We start from the raw sequence: 22,139 nt of genomic DNA, 5'->3' as shown, positions 1-22,139 counted from the left end.
TCATTTGGCAGTATATAATTCTTCAGCAAAGATTATCTAATTTTCATTTCACGTTACAGATGGAGCAACTATAAAAGTAAAAATCCTTGTGTATTTCATTTGGTATGAAGGGACCCATAGTTTCATGAAATTTCATGAATAAACTTGATAAAATGTATTTAGTGTTTTAGCAGCATTCATATATACTGCATGGGAAGAATATGCTGCACTTGATCAAAAGCAATATCAACTCTATTTAAATGATAATGTGCACAAGGTGCAAGATCAATTCTTTTTTTTCTAAAAATCACTGTGGACCGGCAAATAAGTACCGTATAAATCTGTGGTATTCATATAAGTATATTTTCCAAATGAAGTCTTTTTAACTTTGTCTTGAAATATTTAAAAATACAAAAACAAGAAAATTGTGACTGAACCTTGTGTGAATGACATGCAGATTTAACTAAGTTACTTCAGAGATGACGTCATTGCATTGAACATGATGTTGAAAGAATTATGACCAGGTAATTTTCATACGTTTTTTATTTGTTGAAGTTGGGACTGACAAAAATAAGGGGGATTGGTAATTTTTAGAGTTACTAGTCCACCACGACTGGCAGTTTCAAAAGCCAACAGGAACACTGGATTGTTAGAGATTATACCCATGTCTTAGAGATCTAGTGTTTGTAGACTAAGCACATACAGAATATAATTTACATCCCAATTTTCTGTTGATCTCACCACATTGAGATATTTCTGGGTCAGAATATATCCCCAACATTCCATTCTTGTTCACCACAGTGGGTATCGGGTGGTCACACTGAAGGACATAGTCTATTGATCATTACTTGTGGATTGTTACTCATGCTATCAACCACTGTTTGGCTTGGCTCATACTTGATAATGATTATTTGCAGACCACTGTGAAATAGCTTGCTTGTGGCAGATGTAACATTCATGCATCCTTTTGATCGATGTGCAGGAGACAACCAAAATGTCAACCGTACCAAATTCCTTTACTTGACTGTTATACTTATCAACAAAGCACAAAAAGCAGCATAGCACAACATTTATTTCCTTGTCCCAGACAAAAAGACAAACACTAGTCTTTATGGATGTTGTCAGTAACCATGGTTGCCATCTATCAAACACTTTAACACGCAGGGATTCTGCCCAAATAGATGACATTGTGATCACAATTAACTAACTACACTGTCTCTCAACATTTCAAAGTATAATAATATATAAAACAATGTTTCCATCATTGTCCATAAATTCGTGTAATTTGAGAGGTTTAGTGTTTATTTTGTGATCATGAAAAACACATGAAAAACATAGCACTTTACCTGTCTACTATGTACATGGAATATGGATGTTTGCTAATTAAGTCATTACTCACAACATCTTCTATATTATAGTTAACATATTGGCGATTTTATGTTTTCACATTTCTAATGACATTTCACTTCCAACCAACTGTTCATACCTTCCTTGTATACCAATAGTACACTGTACATGGTGTTTGAAACACAGTGTTGGTGACACATGAATAAACAAACAAATGACGAATGACAAATACAGTGTGACACAGGAGAATTCAGGGAGATTTCAGTATCTGTACTTGGTAGAATAGTCTTTAGGTGACACAACTAGACCTCGTCCTTTCCTTGCCCCACGGTACACTGTCTCCACAATGTCAATAAATTCCTGAACATCCTCCATACACCAGTTGATCTTGTTGTTGTTACCAGTGCCCAAGTCAATCATGATGTGCTTGTTTCTGTAGAAAAACATGGAGGTGCACGGGTCATACAACTCGTACATTTTGTTGAAATCTGGTACTGCTGAAATGTCCACCAAGTATATGACCGCAAAGTTCTTCACTTTCTCGGCACACTTGTACAGAGTTTCATCCATCACCATGCAGCTGGGGTCCCAGTCATGGCCGAAGCGGATGATGACCACGCGATCCTCCTCCGACAAGATGGCCTGGTCCACCTGCCAGCCATTGTGGAGATGCTGCAGCATGTACGACATCTTGCTGGTTGATGAAGCTCTCACTCAATATCTGTCTGAAACATAAGTACAGGTAATTAATATACACCAGTGGATTGAGGGACTGCTTTACAAAGGCAAGTGGCAATTTTTCCGCTTATTTTAAGCTTTATCGCCATATTTTTCAAATAGTGATGCTGTCATGTGCATCTTCATTAGTAGCATCAAACAAAGATGGCAGATATGGTCCAGGATAATGCATGTGTACAGAATTCTAAAGTGGCAACAATGCAGCCCGAGCTCTACCATCCGCTTAATTACCGCTACTGTGCCACCGCTGTCTCTTTATACCGTTACTGTGCCTCACGCTCTGGTGACTCTTGCTTCATGATCCAACACCCGTTCTCGGTCTTAGGGAAACGTACACATCTTTACAATCCAACACCCCTTTTCGGTCCTTAGGGTTAGCTTGCTTTTGGCAAGGGTCGGTCATGTTGACATAATGAGTGAGTGAGTGTGGTTTCAAGAAAAGATAAATGGTTGAGTGGACCGTGACGTCACCCGCATGCGCAATTCATTGTTTACTGAATTACGCATGCATGTTAATGGGGATTCTAATGACCCGTTAAACGTGCACTGATTACATGTGATAGCGCCTGTGGTCCAGTGATAGAGCGTCGGCTAATCAACACATTAATTTGCAGAGCCGGTGAGCCAGCAAAGCACGTTTGAGCTCCCACAGCGCTAACTGGATCTTGTAAAGTGCACTACTCCCTCTAAAGTTGTAGAGTCTACCCACCAACATTATGATTTGATAATCTTGAAGTTCTCGACCCTGACTGTTAAAGCTTTTTACAATAAATTAAAAGCAGTGCCTTGAAAATTCAGTAATGATATTTGGATAAACAAAGAAATGAACGTCGTCGTTTTGAGACACAAAAACAACCGTCAACGTAAATCAAACGTTTTCACGATACCACGAAATAACATGCACATTCACTTGTTTCGGCGAGCACAATCATAAATCGCTTTAGCATGAATAATGACGCATCAATTATTTATACAAAATGTTAGCAGGTCATTTGTTGATACCATAAACTTACCAAATTATTCTCGATTTTGTTAAATAAAGGATAAAGTATTGTGGTTAGTGCATACAACTTCTGATGACCGGTTTTCGAGCACTGTGCCCGAGGTTTCACAAAATATAAACTGTAAAGAGGAAAGCGGATTTCTTAAAATGGTAATTTCGGGGTTTTAGGAAAGTTCATTACGTAAGTTATGTTTTACTGGTTAACATTAATTAGTAATTAAGTAATGATGGAACAAGTTTAAACGTTATTTTGAATGTTAATCATTTCTATTCCGCTTCAGTTTTCGTAGTAATGACACAAAGATATTTTACTTTTAATGTTTATACGTACTTTTTATGCGTTCTGTAACATATGTTCCTATGGTTAATTTTGAACTTCAGTTTTACCAATCAATACGTAATAGGTTACCCACGAAAATACGTTTGACATGAAATAACATCCTCCCATAATGCAATTTGAGTGTCGGCAATATGGCGGCGATTGCCACTGTTTCCAAAACTGTCGTCCAAGTTGGGCGTAAGTTTATTATCGTTTGTGTTGTCAGTCGCAACTGAAATGTCGGTGAAAATGCTCATAAGCATAACAATAATCACATTTACTCTTACTTTTGATAACCATCTACCAAAGTAATAATAATCAAGGGTACCGTCCCTTTGACCTCCAACACGTTTAGCGCACAGCATCGGTTGAAGCTTTCTTATTTATATCACTCGTCGTTATGATAATGTATATTGATGCTGTATAGGAAAACCTTCTGCAATTTAGAAGTTTCCACCATTGTGCAATTGATTCTGGGTTTTGGACTAGATTCACTTTCTAAAACTGTTAACGGTACAGAATTTATGGAGAGAATATTGGTGTTTATGACAGTCATGTCAGCTTGAAACAGGACTTATCGTGCAACTTATCTTGTTGTGAGGTAGCTGATGTTACCCAAACTGTATTATATCCAGTGTAATATTACCTATTTGTGACACATACATCAGCAGATCATTGATGCAAATGTAATAATGTATTTGATCATTGTCAATCATTGGAATATTGTAAACTGTTACGAGGTAGCATGGTACACTATATTATCGCGGTAGTTAATTTATAATGGATCGTAATGGTGAACGCTTACCAACCTATTAAATATTTCATATGCAAATGTTTCTTGTTCTTGTTCAACTTTTATGACATATGAATTAGGACTGATTGATGCTTATTTTCTAAAATTGGCTAACTAAGTACCTGCCTGGGCAACTCTGTTATCGAGGTATCACTCTTTTGTGTTGTGACACAAGAAGCTGTTACATACTGCAATGACTCCTGTATTTGATCAAGCAATGAAATATCATGCTTAGGTTTGCATAAGTAAACAGTTGACAGGGGCTGTGGTATAAGATTTTTTCTTTACCGCAATAATATTGAGCCTGCAATTATATAGCTTCATACTATAAAGCAAAGGAACTAGAAGTTGAAAAAGCATCCTGGCCACTGACCAGGTATCACCATTTTTCGGTGTTATTTCTGAAATATTTGGAATTAAAGTTTACAGTACTACTATTAATTTTTGTGAAATTATAAGCAAATGCACTTATTTCTGTGTATGGAGAAAAGGGTTACAGTTGTATTGCTAACTATATACTCGTACCCTGTGGTACCGCAGCATTCATCGTATTGCGGCATTTGTGATTTCCGGTAGTTCACGCGGGACACGCCTCTGAGCGGCTGTCTATTGATGCAAATCAGTAACCAGGAAGTGCTCACTTCGTAAACAATTTCAATTTCCTCTAAATGTTCCGTCAGCTGTAAGTAAGGAGTTATTAATGCGTTGATACTTACTTCTGGCAATATTTGAAATATTGCCTTACCCCCATCTAGGGAATGGCCAACGATATAACCCGCAGTTCCCCAAGTAAACTTTCTCTGTCGACTTGAACTAGATCATCTACATATTCATGGTGACTAATAAGGTTACGGAAGTCCGCACATTTTTTCCCACTCTGTGCCCAGAATCTATTGGGAGACCATAAGGGCCATAATGCCAAACTTAGAAATACGTTCTTCACTAGTAGCCAAAGATAAATACATATTTTGGGCATATCAGGAGTGCTTTTTATATATTTATTGCTGACTGTTAACAGTTTTCCATTTTGTGACAAATTATTGTCATCCAATTTTTTTTATAACCAATCTTTGAATATCATTTCTGATAATTTGTTGTTGACTTATAAAAATATTTTTCTCTTACTTTTCGGTAAATATGCATTGAATACCTATTACTGATAACCCATTTAGAATTTTACTTGTGCTGTCTTTGCAATTGTCTGGACAAATCACTGATGTCTGGCATGATCATACCAAGTGGTTGGTAGAATTATGTCCTCTTTTTGTCCATTTTGGACCTTCATACACAACTTTTCTCTGTGCCGCGATACGATGGAGTTCCCTCCCTTGTCAAACAGAGCGCAAGGCCCGGCTTTTACTCAGAGCTCCTGATGTAAATAATGAACTTTTATCAGTAAAATATGCATTGTTTGATAAAATAAATGGTATCTGATATAGAGAACACGAATAATCATAAAGGTTAGTGAGTGCATTTTGTTCCGTTTAGCGTACATGACAAGTAACACGATACCCCGAGGTTGCAGGCTACTAGTTATCGTCATTGTATATTTAAGCAGGCAGCTCTTTTGGGGTATTTTTAATATTTGGTGATGAAGGGTCAATTTTGCACATCTTTTCAGGTAAATATTTCTCCCTTCTAATGAAAATGGGAATAACTTAAGTCGGTTCATGTGTGCTATAATGGGGTGTTGGACAATAATTGGTCCCCAGCAATAATTGGTCGCAAGCCAGTAATGATTTATAATGCATGTTACTTGTAGTGTGTTTAGGAGCCTTGAGAGTCTTATAGTTGTATTCTATTTTTCATTGGTGACTTTTGACTTTGGTCAGTCTCACAACTGAAAAAATGAAACTTTAATGTGCATATTTATTCAGAGCTACTTGTGCTCTACTGTGAATGCAGACATATTTGTATTTCCTTTTTGTATATGTGTAGGGCATGGAAAGGCAACAGTACCTCGCTTGGTTAGTGCAGTTTACATCAGCAAGAGAGATGAAAGCACCAACCTAGCTTCCTACAAGAGGGGCCGTGGGGGAAGGTCCTCATTCAGTGGAATTGTAGCTACGGTGTTTGGTGCAACTGGGTTTGTTGGACGCTATGTTGTAAACAGACTAGGTAATTCTTTTCCAATAATCCCATATCAGTTTTTGAATATTTGTTCAGTAAATTATCTTTGAATTTGCAATTAGAACAGAAATAATATCAACAGCTAAACATTCTGTAATTTATGTCGATGGACATATTTATCATGTTTATGAATAAGAAAGTTAGGTCAATGAAAAATAAATTCAGCATCAACATAAAAATGACATTATACTTTCACATGAATGTGCAATTAATATTTTTAACATTGTCATTGCGTTTTCAGGTAAAGTAGGGTCACAGGTGATCATCCCTTATCGTGGTGAACCACTTGACATTCAGAGACTCAAGTTGTCAGGGGATTTGGGACAGATCTTGTTCTTTGTAAGTTCTTATGTTTTAGGGTCAGTAGATTTTGATAGTCATCATTAACATGATTAATAACCTGATAAGCTCAAGAGACAATGAAAGATTTTCTTCCTGTTTCATTTGAATGTGGCAATGTGCTGTTGTACAGATACAGTAAGTGACTCTTGTATTGTATTCCAGCCTTACTCCCTCCGAGATGAGGAGTCTGTGAGGAAGGTATTGCAGTACTCCAATGTTGTCATCAATCTGATTGGACGAGACTGGGAAACAAGGTAACATTAACATGATTAACATGCAAAAGATGAATAACTTAATGGATGTAATGAGTGTCTCAATTTTCTTGGGTTTACAATAAACATTTTTTACCTTTGCTGTTTCACATTATTGTTTCAGAAACTTCAAGTACAATGACGTTCATGTGGAGTCTGCCCGCCTAATTGCCAGACTGGCCCGGGAGAATGGTGTGGAGAGACTGATCCACTTCTCTTCACTCAACGCCAGTCCTAACCCACAACAGATTTACATCAAAGGAGGATCACGCTTCTTGAAAACTAAGGTGAAGAAGGTTTTCATTTGGGTTTCTGTTTTGAGTTCTACACATGAAAACATGAAATAGAAATAGATGAGATATCTTACAGGTATTGTCTGTTCGGTGAGAACATGAAAGTGAAAAACTGGGAATGACAGGTGACTGAAAGTGTTACTTCATTTCCCCCTATTGGCCTTGATTATCCAGTGTTTTATATGTCCATTCCTTCATGATAAGTAAATGCGACGGTCACTTTCAATGTAGATCTTTGCCTAACATAATAATTCATTTTCATTTGTTTTGATTTCAAGCTTCATAGCAAGAGATAGGAAAATGTACACAGCTGTGGTGGGGATTGGGGATTTATGATATTCCAATGGAGATTTGAAACTGAAAGAAGTTCAAGCTCTGGGAGAAAAAGGGATTATACTTAAACTGTTGGGTTGGTACATCTGTAAACCTAGTTGGGTCAAAGGTGCCCAGTCATCTAAGGCATCTCTCATACCCTCACGTCCAGTCGCACGTTTAAAAGGAAGCCAGAAGCTGGAATGTAAACATTAAACTTGTTTCCATCCGGTTGCGGACGCACCTCCCTATGACATGCCACAAATCTCTCAGCATGCCTCTGAGCTGGTCGCTCGAGAAAGGCTTTCGCGGTAGACTGCTAGTTTGTATTCTGCTAGTACTTATCGCTTGTGTACAGTTGTTGTTCTAATAAAGTAATGATAAATATGTCTTCCCTGTAGACTCCTGGAATGTAATCCTTGGTAATCCATTGTTTGTGTTGCGCATGTGTTTCACTGTTTTACTTGATTATACATGTGGCAACATGTCGGGCATTGGTGCCTCGTATCAAAGAAAACTGTCTAAAGTAGACCCTCACAAGTATTGTCCTTCCTGCATCATTAAGGACGGGTTTCAACGTGTTCGTGGGATAAACGTTGTAAAGAATGTGAGCACTTGTATTCTATAAACTTTAACATGTATCTTCGTGTGTTCGCGAAGCGGACTGCTGACCAGCGCTACAAGCAGAGAAGGTCACCAGGTGGATCCTTGGACTCTGCACCCTCCACATCAGGCCCTTGGGGTGGCTAGTCAGCCACACCCATGGCATCAGTTGATAAAGACCCGTCTCACAGCTTCTGTTTTCAACAAGACACTTGACCTTTTCCCTGCTGATGATACTACCCGCACGACTGATCTTCGTCTATCGGTTGATCGAGAGCGTCACTCAGCCTCCCCAGTTACGATGGGACCGGGCGCTGACGAGGACCATGAGGGGACTACGGTCCCAGGTCGGTCCGTATCTCGTTCTACCAACGATGATAGGGACGTCGTGCGGGACGACAGTGGACACAGAAGTCCTTCCCGTTCAAGTCGGGACAACAGGTCGAGTGCTCGTCGAGAGACAGTACACGGCACAAGGGCGTTCAAGAAGGATTCGACTGCGTCGGGGGTTCATGGACCGTCAACCGGTACACCAGCTCCTTCATCTACGCCTCCACAATCGACGTCGACTATGGATTGTGACGACAGCCTCTCGGATGTCAACACCTAGTCCCGATATGTAACGTGCCAGATTACTACGGCACGTCGCCATGGTTACATCGACTGCATTGAACTACCTGATCGTCATGGCAGGACACTATAACGGGCCCCGTGGTCATCGCAACAGTTGTTTGACGGTCATACCAACAAAGTTCTGGACAAGTACTCCAGGGAAGCCAAGCGTGACATCATCATGTCGGCTTCATACAACCTGTCCAGACGGCCACTGGTTTCGAACGCCCCACAACGACGTTACAGAACGAGAATGTACGTGCCTTCATGGTTGAAGATCAGTCACATAAATTCCGACGGCCGGCCTGGGACCTCAATGCCGTTCTGTGCAATCTGTCTAGTCAGACTTACGAGCCTCTAGATCAGGTCGCGTTCAACTTATGGTCTCAGAAAACAGGCCATTGACGTCGGTCGGATTAAGTTTGATCAGCGTAACCATGGCAACGTCCAATCCCAGGGGGGAAAGAGCCAGCCGGGGAAGTGAGGACCCTTCCCCTGCCGTCACCGTCTCCCCCGGTGACACTACCTTTAGACGTGCTACCGGTAAGGGGGAGACTTCATCACTAAGCCCACAAGTGGACTGTCCTCAACGACCCTTACGTTCAAAACATTTTGAAAACAGGCTACACCCCAGGCCTGAGATCGACGCCACCACGACATTCCATACTCCACCAACGGATCGGCTGATGGAGGCCATCGATTCTTTGGTGGAAAAGGTGGCCGTACTTCGCCTAGGGACATCGACACCATCGCCGGGGTACTACTCGTCCATCTTTCTAGTGCCCAAGAAAAACTCCACAAAGATGCGGCTTATTTTCACTCTAAAAAATGTCAACGCAACATGCCTCCAACAACCTGACACATTCACCATGATACCCCTTAGCTCTCTGCGTCAGATGATATTACCGAACGACTTCCTCGTCTCGATAGACCTTCAAAACACGTATCTACATGTACCTATAGCTTCTGAGTTCCAGAAGTACCTCCGATTCGAATACCAAGGTATTCATAACCGGTGGGCTCCGTCCCGTTTGGAATTTCTACGTCCCCGTGCATTTTCACACGGATCATGAAGACGGTCGTAGAATGGCTCCATCGGCAGGCGATCAAGGTCGCCCTCTACCTAGACGACGGGCTCCAAGCTCACCAGTTCACAGAAGGCCTTCAAGGAGAGTTAGCGACCACCCTGAGTCTACTACGGTACCTCGGGTGGATCGTCAACCTTCAAAAGTTGGACTTGGTACCAACTCGGGATCTACAGTACATCGGGATACGCTTCCAGATGGGAGTCAATCTGGTCAAGGTACCACAAGACTGTTGGGACAAGATTGTCAGCAGCGTTCAGAGACCTCTACATGTCCAGGAGTCGGTGCACACGTGGCAGGAAGTCCTGGGTCTGTTGACATCGGCCCAAGACCTGACTCGCCGATGTCGTCTTCAACTTCGTCTGCTGCAGAGATTTCTGTACCCTCACCTGGAGTTTCCCAACCTCCTGGTTCCACTTTTGGCGCAGCTACGGTGTCATCTGGAGTGGTGGCTCCAGCCGTAGAACGTTTGCGAAGGTGTCTTTATGAGCGAGCCTCCGTTCATACTACCCCTATTCGTAGACACGTCATTGGATGGCTGGGGAGCGCACTTCGGGGACGACCAAGCGGCCAGGCTGTGGTCGATAGAAGAAAAGGTCCTCCACATCTACTGCCTCGAGATGGAACCAGTGATTCAGGCGGTTGAGTTCCGGAAACTTCAACTCCGTCAGAAACGGCTGATGATACAGTTGGACAACTCCACAGTAGATCTCTTCGCAACCCATACAACAACCGCCACCCTCTATTCGTGTCCCCGGTTCCAGACCCACGGGCATGGGACCACGACGCACTAGTGATATCGTGGGAGGGTCTAGACGCTTACACGTTTCCGCCAACAGTGCTTATACCATCGATACTGGAGACAGTTCATCAAACGGCCAACCTATGTCTGCTTTTGGTTCCCGGAACTTTTTCAGATCATCAATCCGCCACCGTTCCCGTTGCAAGATTGAGACGACCTCCTTCTTCATCCTCACACCGACGACTTGCATCCGGGGATAAAGAACTTCCAGCTTCACGCCTGGGTTTGCTTAAGACCTCGTTAATGAAGAAAGGGTATTCGGCTAAAGCGGCAGCGCTTGTCTCGTCAGCACATCAAGTTACAACTCGTAAGCTGTACGATGACAAGCTGACCACTTTCTCCATTTTTGCCAGGTCTCATGGCTTCAACCCGGCGGTAGCAACCCCTACACAGGGGCCGTAGTTCCTAGTCTATCTCTGGTCATCTCATGGCGAAGACCCGGGTTTAATTCCCGACATGGGTACAATGTGTGAAGCCCATTTCAGGTGTCCCCCGCCGTGATATTGCTGGAATATTGCTTAAAGCGTTGTAAACCATATTCACTCACTCACTCACTCACTTCGGTCATCTCGGCGTCTGAAAGGGTCGACCATCTCGACTTATCTGACAGCTTTGGCTTCAGTGGTGCCGTCTCCTACGGGCGACAAGCTCACTAAAGTACCGGAGTTGCAGAAGATTCTATGGCAGCGAGAGTATCGGAAATACATGCCATTGACGTCGGTCGGATTACGTTCGATCAGCGTAACTATGGCAACGTCCATCTTGGTCTCAGATGGGATTTTTTAGCGAAAAATCAACTTCCTGGCCAAGATTAAAAAATGTTCCACATTCCTTCCTTGTCTGCCATTATGGGCCCTCATGATCACCCTGATCTCACCCTGTGCCCAGTTCGTGCGCTTCATATTTACCTGCAGCGAGCTGAACAGCGACGAAAACATTTTCGACGGCTGTTCATACCACTCTCAACCAATGCAAAGAAAGAGATTACATGTAATACTCTCTCTGAGCAGTCATTCTCAGAGCTTGTGAGGCGCAAGGACTCGCGCCTCCCACCTCCTCTCATCCGCACGAAGTTCGAGCCACAGCTTCAACATTAGCACTCCACAGTAATTGTTCGCTGCAAGCTATTATATGGAGGCTGCTTTTGGAGATCTACTTCAGTGTTTGATTCGCATTATCTCAGAGATATCTCAACAGAAGATGTTAAAGGACTCAAACAGTTTGGCCTACTCGTGGTGGCACAACAGATCTCCCAGAAAAGACAGTGAATTTGTGTTTTATTCACTTTGGACTGTTTGCTCGACACTTCGTGCCAGATAACAGGTTACAATAAAAACTGTTGGTGAATGTACGCATTCTTATGTTTTTTTGTTGTGTGCAGTACTTTGGCTTTTTTATTATGGTTCTTCGGTGTATGCATCGTCTTCCCATACTTTAAAGTACTGCTCGTATATTTTAGTTACCTTGTATACTGCGAGTTGCTCTGTAACTAAATTTGGGTACAATGTGTGAAGCCCATTTCTTGTGTCCCCCGTCGTGATATTGCTGGAATATTGCTAAAAGCGGCGTAAAACCATACTTACTCACTCACTGTAACTAAATTATGCGCCGACCACACTTCGATCGCAGTTCAACTGACGTGTGCAGTTGTCCTGTCGAATCGATAATTAGTTGTGTGTCAAAGAGCATTAACCATGCTATTTTTAGTTACCTTGTCTATGGCGAGTTGTTCTGTAACTAAATTATACGCCGACCACACTTCGATCGCAATTCAACTGACATGAGTTGTCCTGTCGCATCGATAGAACTTGTGGGTCGAAGAGCATTAACCATGCTGTTTAGTTACCTTGTATACTGCGAGTTGCTCTGTAACTAACCTATACGTCGACCACACCTCGATCGCATTTCAATGCAGTTGTCCTTTTGCATTGATAATTAGTTGTGTGTCGAAGAGCATTAACCATGCTGTGCCCTCGTGATAAACAACTTGTCTCGTCCGTGCATCTGGTCGAATGTTCTATTGTCACTACAGGGGGGAGGAACTTGGTACATTCGACGTGAAAGAGCTCACTTCCTGGTTACTTTCCCGACCCTCCTTCCAGTGTTCCATTGAATTCTACCCATTTGTACGACTGAAAACAGACTAAAACATGGGTTTTTCAGATTAAAAACGATGTTTTACTGGTCTGTTTTCAGTCATACGTTCCCACCCAGCCATCCCCACTGGGAAGTAATCCAGTCCAGTCCTGCTTGATGGCTTATTCTTCGAGATTTGTGACATGTCATAGGGAGGTGCATGCGCAACTGGACGGAAACAAGTTTAATGTTTACATACCAGCTTCTGGCTTCCTTTTAAACGTGCGACTAGACGTGAGGGTATGAGAGATACCCATTTGTACGACTGAAAACAGACCAATAAAACATCGTTTTAAATCTGAAAAACCCATATTTCTTTGACCTGCATCACTTTTCCCACCAAGCTGAAATGCTCTGATGTAACTGAATCCAACTCACTCAGTCACTGAAATCAAGTGTTTAGGAAAAGTACACACCTTTATTGTATGCTCCCCCAGTATGCTGGTGAAGAGGCTGTGAGGGAAGAGTTCCCTGATGCCACCATCTTCAGACCAGCTGACATTTTTGGGGCAGAGGACCGATTCATCAGATACTATGCCAGCGTCTGTAAGTAACCAGGATATTAAGAGACTAGACATTACATAATGCCTTGCCAAAAGGAAATTTGCAGGAAACATTGTTTCACATTTCGTTTCCGGAGCAGACCTTGAAAACCGTACCATATTTCTTCACCAAACTTGGCACATAGATAGGTCTAGTGGTGAACTGGTGCCTTTTGATAGTTTGGGATTTTTCCAAAAATTATTTTTTTGAGTTTCCATGGCAATGACTTTGATTTAGACTGAAAATGGCTGTAGTCCTCGTTTCCGGAGCAGATCTTGAAAACCGTACTAAATGTCTTCACCAAACTTGGCTTATTGATAGATCTAGTGGTGAACTTGTGCCTTTTGATAGTTTAGGATTTTAAAAACAATATTTTTCAAGTTTCCATGGCAACGACTTTGATTTAGACTGAAAATGGCTGTAGTCCTCGTTTCCGCAGCAGATCTTGAAAACCGTACTAAATGTCTTCACCAAACTTGGCACATTGATAGATCTAGTGGTGAACTGGTGCCTTTTGATAGTTTAGGATTTTAAAAACAATATTTTTCAAGTTTCCATGGCAACGACTTTGATTTAGACTGAAAATCGCGGCAGTCCTCGTTTCCAGAGCTGGGACCACTTGCACAGAACAATCTTAGTTGCAATCGATCTTAGGCGGCTACAATCAACTTTACAATCACCATACAATTGTCCTATTCCACTTGCACAAACCGATCTTAGCGCGATTGTAAGACGGCTTGGGGTTAAGATCGCGATCTTAGCTAAGATTGATATCTTCAACTGTGGAGGTATGAATATTTTAAACTCGACTCCTATCTATAGTTGTCTCCAAACGGGCATAGTTTGCTGCGCATACAATAAGTGGAACCGGTAACGACACGCAACACGTACCTCCCTCCATCGCACTTTTCCCAGTTATTTGAAGGAAACGATTACTAGAATGAAGTCATATTCTTGTCGGCATTAATACCGTTGTGATTTAGGAATTGTTTTCTATTTCAACAAGAGAAATACCTACTCATGTTTTTATTCAAAGTATTGAAATGCGAATAAATACATTATTTAGTAACATAATTACTATGAAAATTAAAATAAATAATAATAATATTTCCCAAAACCCAACGTGTAGATGCATGATCGTCATCTATTTGGGGGAGTTTTTCGTAAAATCCTAAATATATCCTTCATGTTTTCGTTTCGTTGCTACAACAAAGGATGTTATGACTACCATTTCAAAACACAGAAAGATGGGAACTTTCAAAAACACATAGATGGGAAATAAGAATAATGAGTAATGTTTCGAGAAAGCAATTGTTTATATATATTCCCTAAGTTTTAATTTAAAAAAGAAAAGTTTTTTAAATGTGAATTTTATTTTTGCTATATTAATGGGAAATTTTGCAAAAAAAATCAAATGTTTCATATTCTATCATAAACTGCAGATGGCAAAACAACACCAGTAATAACTTTTTTTAGCGCTGCAATTAGGCCATTTACAAAAAGGCCCAGTGAACGAAGTTCACAGGAGCAAATGCATTGCACACAACCGAACATGTCATGTCATGTTTGTTTTTCAAAAATTCACTTTGTTGGTTGTCCCCAAATAACTCAAACACTTTGTCCCCACGAGTTGGACACAACGAGATGCGACTGTAACAGCAAAGAAACCTTATCATCAAATGGAAACATGATTCATGTTGTTGCTTGTCGTTCAATATGACGTACGTGTGAGGTGTTGTTAGCCTGAGATTTAGTGTATTGGTACTATTTTGCAGGGAGGAGAGCTCGTGGCACTATGCCTTTGTGGCACAAAGGAGATGCCACTATCAAGCAGCCTGTTTTTGTAAGTCTTATGCATGATTATGAATCAGTCAGATTGTTCAAATAAGGAGGATACTAACTTGTTCAGCCATATTTCAATGTTTCATTAGCTTGGCTGTATGATCTTGTGTAAATGAATGACAGCTACATGGCTCTTGTAGAATTTTCAGTGCTGGCCACAAGGATAGTGCCAGCAGGTTTCTACTATAATCTGCTTGCTCCCCATGCCTTTCATATACTATTCAAAAGAAGTCAAGGACCACCCGATTCTTTCATGTTCCTATTGTTAATTGTCAAACTTCTTTTGAGTAGTATAGAAGGCCGTTGATGTTAATGGCTGTTCTGGATAGCCTGGATCTCGCTAGGTATTTACGTGTCAGCTCTGGATAGCTTGGGTCTCTCTAGGTATTTACATGTCAGCTCTGGAAAGCTTGGGTCTCTCTAGGTATTTACATGTCAGCTTTGGATAGCTTGGATCTCGCTAGGTATTTACATGTCAGCTCTGGATAGCTTGGATCTCGCTAGGTATTTACATGTCAGCTCTGGATAGCTTGGATCTCGCTAGGTATTTACATGTCAGCTCTGGATAGCTTGGATCTCTCTAGGTATTTACATGTCAGCTCTGGATAGCTTGGATCTCGCTAGGTATTTACATGTCAGCTCTGGATAGCTTGGATCTCTCTAGGTATTTACATGTCAGCTCTGGATAGCTTGGATCTCTCTAGGTATTTACATGTCAGCTCTGGATAGCTTGGGTCTCTCAAGGTATTTACATGTCAGCTCTGGATAGCTTGGATCTCTATAGGTATTTACATGTCAGCTCTGGATAGCTTGGATCTCTCTAGGTATTTACATGTCAGCTCTGGATAGCTTGGATCTCGCTAGGTATTTACATGTCAGCTCTGGAAAGCTTGGGTCTCTCTAGGTATTTACATGTCAGCTCTGGATAGCTCGGATCCGCTAGGTATTTACATGTCAGCTCTACATGTCAGCGTAATGAATGCTTAAAGTAGCTCTTGGTTAGTATGTTTACCTTAATGTGCTGTTATTGTAGAGTTTCTTTTGCAGGTATCGGATGTGGCGGAAGCAGTAATCCAGGCCATCAGAAACCCTGATTCTGTGGGACAAACATATGATGCTGTCGGGTAAGTGTGTGCTCTCATGTCATGTGACAAACATGCGACACTGTCGGTTTAATGTGTGCTCTCATGTCGTGTGACAAACCTACGACGCTGTCGGGTTAGTGTGTGCTCTCATGTTATATGACAAACATATGATGCTGTTGGGTTAGTGTGTGCTCTCATGTCATGTGACAAACATACGACACTGTCAGGTTAGTGTGTGCTCTCATGTTGTACGACAAACATACGATGCTGTTGGGTTAGTGTATGCTCTCATGTCATGTGACAAAAATATGACGCTATAGGGTAAATATGTTCTCATGTCATGTGACAAACATACAACGCTGTACGGTTAGTTTGTGTTCTCATGTCATGTGACAAGTATATGACGCATGTCGCGTTAGTGTGTGCTCTCATGTCATGTGACAAACATACGACACTGTCAGCTTAGTGTGTGTTCTCATGTCATGTGAAAAACATACAACGCTGTCAAGTTAGTTTGTGCTCTCATGTCATGTGACAAACATACAACGCTGTCGACATTAGTGTGTGCTCTCATGTCATGTGACAAACATACGATACTGTCGACGTTAGTGTGTGCTCTCATGTCATGTGACAAACATATGACGCTGTCGGCGTTAGTGGGTGTTCTCATGTCATGTGACAAACATACGACACTGTCAAGTTAGTGTGTGCTCTCATGTCATGTGACAAACATACGATACTGTCGACGTTAGTGTGTGCTCTCATGTCATGTGACAAACATATGACGCTGTCGGCGTTAGTGGGTGTTCTCATGTCATGTGACAAACATACGACGCTGTCGGGTTAGTGTGTGCTCTCATGTCATGTGACAAGCATACAATGCTGTCGGGTTAGTGTGTGCTCTCATGTCATGTGACAAACATACGACACTGTTTGGTGTGTGTGTGTTCTTATGTCATGGGGCAAACATGCGATGCTGTCAGGTTAGTGTGTGCTCTCATGTCATGTGACAAACATACGACGCTATAGGGTAAATATGTTCTCATGTCATGTGACAAACATACGACGCTGTACGGTTAGTTTGTGTTCTCATGTCATGTGACAAGTATATGACGCATGTCGCGTTAGTGTGTGCTCTCATGTCATGTGACAAACATACGACACTGTCAGCTTAGTGTGTGTTCTCATGTCATGTGAAAAACATACAACGCTGTCAAGTTAGTTTGTGCTCTCATGTCATGTGACAAACATACAACGCTGTCGACATTAGTGTGTGCTCTCATGTCATGTGACAAACATACGATACTGTCGACGTTAGTGTGTGCTCTCATGTCATGTGACAAACATATGATGCTGTCGGCGTTAGTGGGTGTTCTCATGTCATGTGACAAACATACGACACTGTCAAGTTAGTGTGTGCTCTCATGTCATGTGACAAACATACGATACTGTCGACGTTAGTGTGTGCTCTCATGTCATGTGACAAACATATGACGCTGTCGGCGTTAGTGGGTGTTCTCATGTCATGTGACAAACATACGACACTGTCAAGTTAGTGTGTGCTCTCATGTCATGTGACAAACATACGATACTGTCGACGTTAGTGTGTGCTCTCATGTCATGTGACAAACATATGACGCTGTCGGCGTTAGTGGGTGTTCTCATGTCATGTGACAAACATACGACGCTGTCGGGTTAGTGTGTGCTCTCATGTCATGTGACAAGCATACAATGCTGTCGGGTTAGTGCGTGCTCTCATGTCATGTGACAAACATACGACACTGTTTGGTGTGTGTGTGTTCTTATGTCATGGGGCAAACATGCGATGCTGTCAGGTTAGTGTGTGCTCTCATGTCATGTGACAAACATACGACGCTGTCGGGTTAGTGCGTGCTCTCATGTCATGTGACAAACATACGGCGCTATCCGGTTAGTGTGTGCTCTCGTATCACATGCCGAAATATTTCACTTCTTTGGATCATGTCCTTGACATGTGTGACGCTTTGAAATAGACTTTGTCCTTGTAACATTTTATGAAGATACAAGTATGATTGAAACTTTGTATGTCATTTTGGTGTTTTACATGTATACACAGGCCTCATCGCTACTATCTGGCTGATTTAGTGGACTATTTCTACCGATGCATGAGGTTCCAGAACTTCAAGAGGTCATATCTTTCTCCAGTTTTCAGGTATGTTTGCTTCTCATATCTCATAATAATCGTCTCTTTGAAGTGGGTCTTTTCATTCATTGCCGTCACTGCCAGTGATCTTTATTTTGTCTATTTTTGCAGTGATTAGGATGTGAGAGGATGTCCTTCCAAATAGCCCATGAGAAAGTCAGATGTAAAGAGATAGCAAAAGGGTTCATGGTAGACTCTCAAAAGTATTATTGCTTTTATCAGTTAACCTGGTATATGCCTAACCTGGGATCATTGAAAAGATAAACTTGGTATGTGCCTTTTTCTAGGGTGGGGATACCAGTACTTTAAAAAGGTTTTGGTCAAGAAACATCAAAGGTGAAGGACAGCATTGAGTTTTCTGTAGATCATGGTTATGTCATTGTTTGTTACTGAGGCAAGATTTTCTTAACAAATACTACTGAAGTTGGCCTTGATTCATATAATGAATATTTTGAGGTGTCATAAAGAAATATCTGCATTTCAGAATGAAAACAATGGCTATGTCCATGGCTCCAGCAACACCCATCTACACCATGGAGAAAATCGAAAAGGTAGGTTGCAGTTAAACTCTGTATATATAAAGTGTATGTTTGTCTTGGAAATATAATTAGTATGTGTTAACTGCTGGTGATGGATGATGACTAAAAGGCCTTCTATCTATACTAATTCAAGAAGAACATTATCTGCAGTCTGTGCCAAAGAAATTTAGTTATTTAATAATCCTTTCTTGTATTTGCCATCACATAGGCATAAGTACTCTTTGTTAAAAATAATGACAAGTAGAGCTTCTAGATAGAAATTCATTTTACCAGTGGCTGAAGTCCCACACTAACACTGCAATTCAGATTAGTAAGAATAGAGCCCCAGTACCTTGCCATTGGACCCAGGCTGAAGGGGTTATTGTACCTGTGCCTGAATATGACAACTGTTGCTCACCCATCACACTGGACAACTGGTTTGTCTGGTGCAGGTATAGTTACTTCCATGCCTGCTGCTGTTCTGGTGACATTACTGGCTAGGGCATCACACCTCCTTTACTTCCTGCAGCTGGTTCACATGTTGTTGCAGGATCATGTCACCGACATACTGACCGGAAACCCAACACTTGAAGATCTCGGCGTCAACCTGCTGAGGCTGGAGGATCGGGCTCCATTTGAGCTGAAGCCCTTCCGGATGAATGCGTACTATGACGAGGCCCTCGGCGAGTTTGCCGACCCTGTCCCGCCTCCCGTTGTGTCATGAAACTCATCAGCTTTAGGATGTTGAACTATGTCTTAGATGTGAAATGTGTCACTTCTTTAAAACAAAGCTTTGCCAAATTAGGCTAATATTTGGAACCAGTTAAAAACTCAGCTTCTGCTCATGGAGTATTGTCAGATCTCTCCATTTACAATCAACTGACACTGTGGACATCACTGAAGAGCGTGTGGTAACTGTAAATATGAGACTGTTGTATGTGAAACTGGCGGCCTGTTTTCTGATGGTTACAGAAAGCTGACCCACAGCCTAATGTGAACTCTCCTTCATAAGGCTGTTTGGCTTGCAAAACTAGGATAATTTAATAAAATTATTGAAACTTACTGTTTTTGTGTATTTATAGCTCAACATAGTATTGAATGGCGACATGTTTTAAAAAAAAGAATCCTCAATGCATCTTTATACAGTCCTATGTACATTAAGTGCCATAGTTCTTTCGAGACCATGCAGTGCATTGACGCCTCATGAATATCATACCAAAGAGACATCCTTCTTAGCCCTGACATCTATCATGTCAAGGTCATATCTGAGAAAAGCGATTGACTTGGGTGTAATATTGTTGTAGGTCAATGAAACTTGGTATGTCATTGTAAGGGCAAGGCAACAATCAGAAACATCATGAGTGATCTACAGTCAAAGTCACAGCGAGGGTGATCTACATTTTACTGCAATATTTTTTAGAGTCTTATAGTAATACATGTCGTCATTCAAGATGTGAATACTTCTACATGACCATGATGATAGGTGATGACAGTATAATGAAAGTAGTGGTAGGTCAAGTCGGCTTACTTCTAGTGTGTAGCATGTCATATTTTCGTTGAGTCGGCATGCCATGTTTACTGTTGTAGTATGTTTGGTACACAATGTGACATCATCATTAGAGTGAGGCAATGAAGTAGCAAGGTTTTGAGTTGCCTACGTTGAAGCTCAGTGTCACTGTTATGATTGTTCTTGGGGTAATTTTGCCACTCTGTTGACGAACAACCCCCTCTGTGGTGGTATGACATGTTAAGTATTCTATAAAGCGCACCTCTGAGGTTTGGGTTGAAAATCTAAAACTGCGATCGAGGGAAAAGCTTGAGGACTTTCCCAAGGTCAAGGTTTTACATTTTCCACCATAACCTTGGAGGTGGTTTTAGCCAACTTATAAACCGTTTAAATGCAAGAAATACCAGAAAAAAATAAGAAAACATTGACATACCTTATAGTGAAACAGTAGAGAATATTGTGGTATAAAAGGAATTTGCTCAAAGCATGCGAGAGAAAAACGTGCGGCATGGACCAGCTGGAGTCATGACATGATAAACTGCCCCGGTAACTCAGTGGGAAAACAGTAGGTTACAAAACTTAACTCGATATGTGAGGTTGCAGGTTCAATTCATGGAATTTTAATGATGAAAAAGAGTGTGACTTTTAATCTAATCATCAAACACAATTGTGTTCTCATCAAGAGACAAGTTCATGAAACATTAATTGTAATGCCAAGGTACCTAGGTATTAGAACTGAAATGTATTAATCAGGTCCCAGGCATGCCCCCGGAACGCCTCGGGCATTGTTGATGATGCCTGCCTTGGAAGTTTACCAACATTTAGAAGAACCTTCTGTTACTGTAGTGTGACATCATCAGAGGTTTATAATTATAGTTAGCACGGCATTTCCAACAAGTGAAGCATGTGATTGGCTGAATTGAGGGTCAATGTCAATAAATCATAAATGCATATACACTTATTAAGGTAGCCAATCTTTGGCATGTGACTTTGAAGATGAACATTAGACCGGAAGTAAAGCACAGAGTAATAGGACTTTCAGGTATTAGGTCATGTGTTTTCTAAGACAAGTAATGTAGTTAGACTGGAAATGCATTTGCCTGCTGGTTTCCATTATACAAGGTAATTGCATCCGGCTTGAGGTTGTAGTAGGCCTTAGTTTTATACTGGAAATGTATGTAATCATTTCTGGGGCCTCGTAAAAAATGGCATTGATGTGGCTGCTTGTGCTTTTCAAGTACTCGCAAACTCATTTCTGTTTGAAAAAGTTATACTGTAAATCTTGAATTTAACGCGAAAGGTGAATTAAATGCAAAAATGCGAGTGGTCTTTGCTTGCATTAATTAACTTTGCATTTATGTCTCCAAATGACTACAACTGTATCAACAATAAGACGGCCTCACTGCACACTTTGGATAGCAGAAATGTCAACTTGAATATACACAATAAACTGTTTATTGAGCAGCAGTTGTAACAAATTATATTAAAAAGTCATTCAAAGAATAGGAATTACACAATAGGCTTCTGGTGAGTTATCTATGCTGGGGTCAAGAGTTCTTCCCACTCGTGACCCGTGAAGATTCCGGGGTAGAATAGGTCTTCAGCAACCCATGCTTGCCGTAAAAGGTGACTATGCTTGTCATCAAAGACAACTAACGGGATCAGGTCGTCAGGCTCGCTGACTTGGTTGATGCGTTACATCGATCCCAATTGCGTG

The 22,139-nt window shown here is 41.3% G+C and overlaps 2 protein-coding genes across 2 annotated transcripts; one reads left to right on the top strand and one right to left on the bottom strand.

The window, feature by feature from the left end:
* Positions 1-1,033: 1,033 nt before the first annotated feature.
* LOC139467027 (thioredoxin-like protein 4A) lies at positions 1,034-3,160 on the bottom strand. Its single transcript, XM_071248737.1, has 2 exons — positions 3,078-3,160; positions 1,034-2,051 (listed from the first exon to the last, which is right to left on the bottom strand). Exon 2 carries the CDS (start codon positions 2,014-2,016, stop codon positions 1,588-1,590), a length of 429 nt encoding a protein of 142 aa, XP_071104838.1. The 5' UTR covers positions 2,017-2,051; positions 3,078-3,160; the 3' UTR covers positions 1,034-1,587.
* A 375-nt stretch (positions 3,161-3,535) lies between these two features.
* Positions 3,536-19,981, top strand: LOC139467025 (NADH dehydrogenase [ubiquinone] 1 alpha subcomplex subunit 9, mitochondrial-like). Its single transcript, XM_071248736.1, has 11 exons — positions 3,536-3,584; positions 6,118-6,297; positions 6,551-6,648; positions 6,814-6,905; positions 7,027-7,189; positions 13,183-13,291; positions 15,064-15,131; positions 16,178-16,254; positions 18,311-18,406; positions 18,882-18,948; positions 19,466-19,981. Exons 1-11 carry the CDS (start codon positions 3,539-3,541, stop codon positions 19,637-19,639), a joined length of 1,170 nt encoding a protein of 389 aa, XP_071104837.1. The 5' UTR covers positions 3,536-3,538; the 3' UTR covers positions 19,640-19,981.
* The last annotated feature ends 2,158 nt before the right edge of the window (positions 19,982-22,139 follow it).

This window comes from Haliotis cracherodii, unplaced genomic scaffold (assembly GCF_022045235.1).
Source record: "Haliotis cracherodii isolate W230 unplaced genomic scaffold, xgHalCrac1.p SCAF_19, whole genome shotgun sequence".
Taxonomy (NCBI): Eukaryota; Metazoa; Mollusca; class Gastropoda; order Lepetellida; family Haliotidae; genus Haliotis; species Haliotis cracherodii.
The sequence above is the reverse complement of the archived record's forward strand: the minus strand, read 5'-3'. Positions and strand labels throughout refer to the sequence as shown.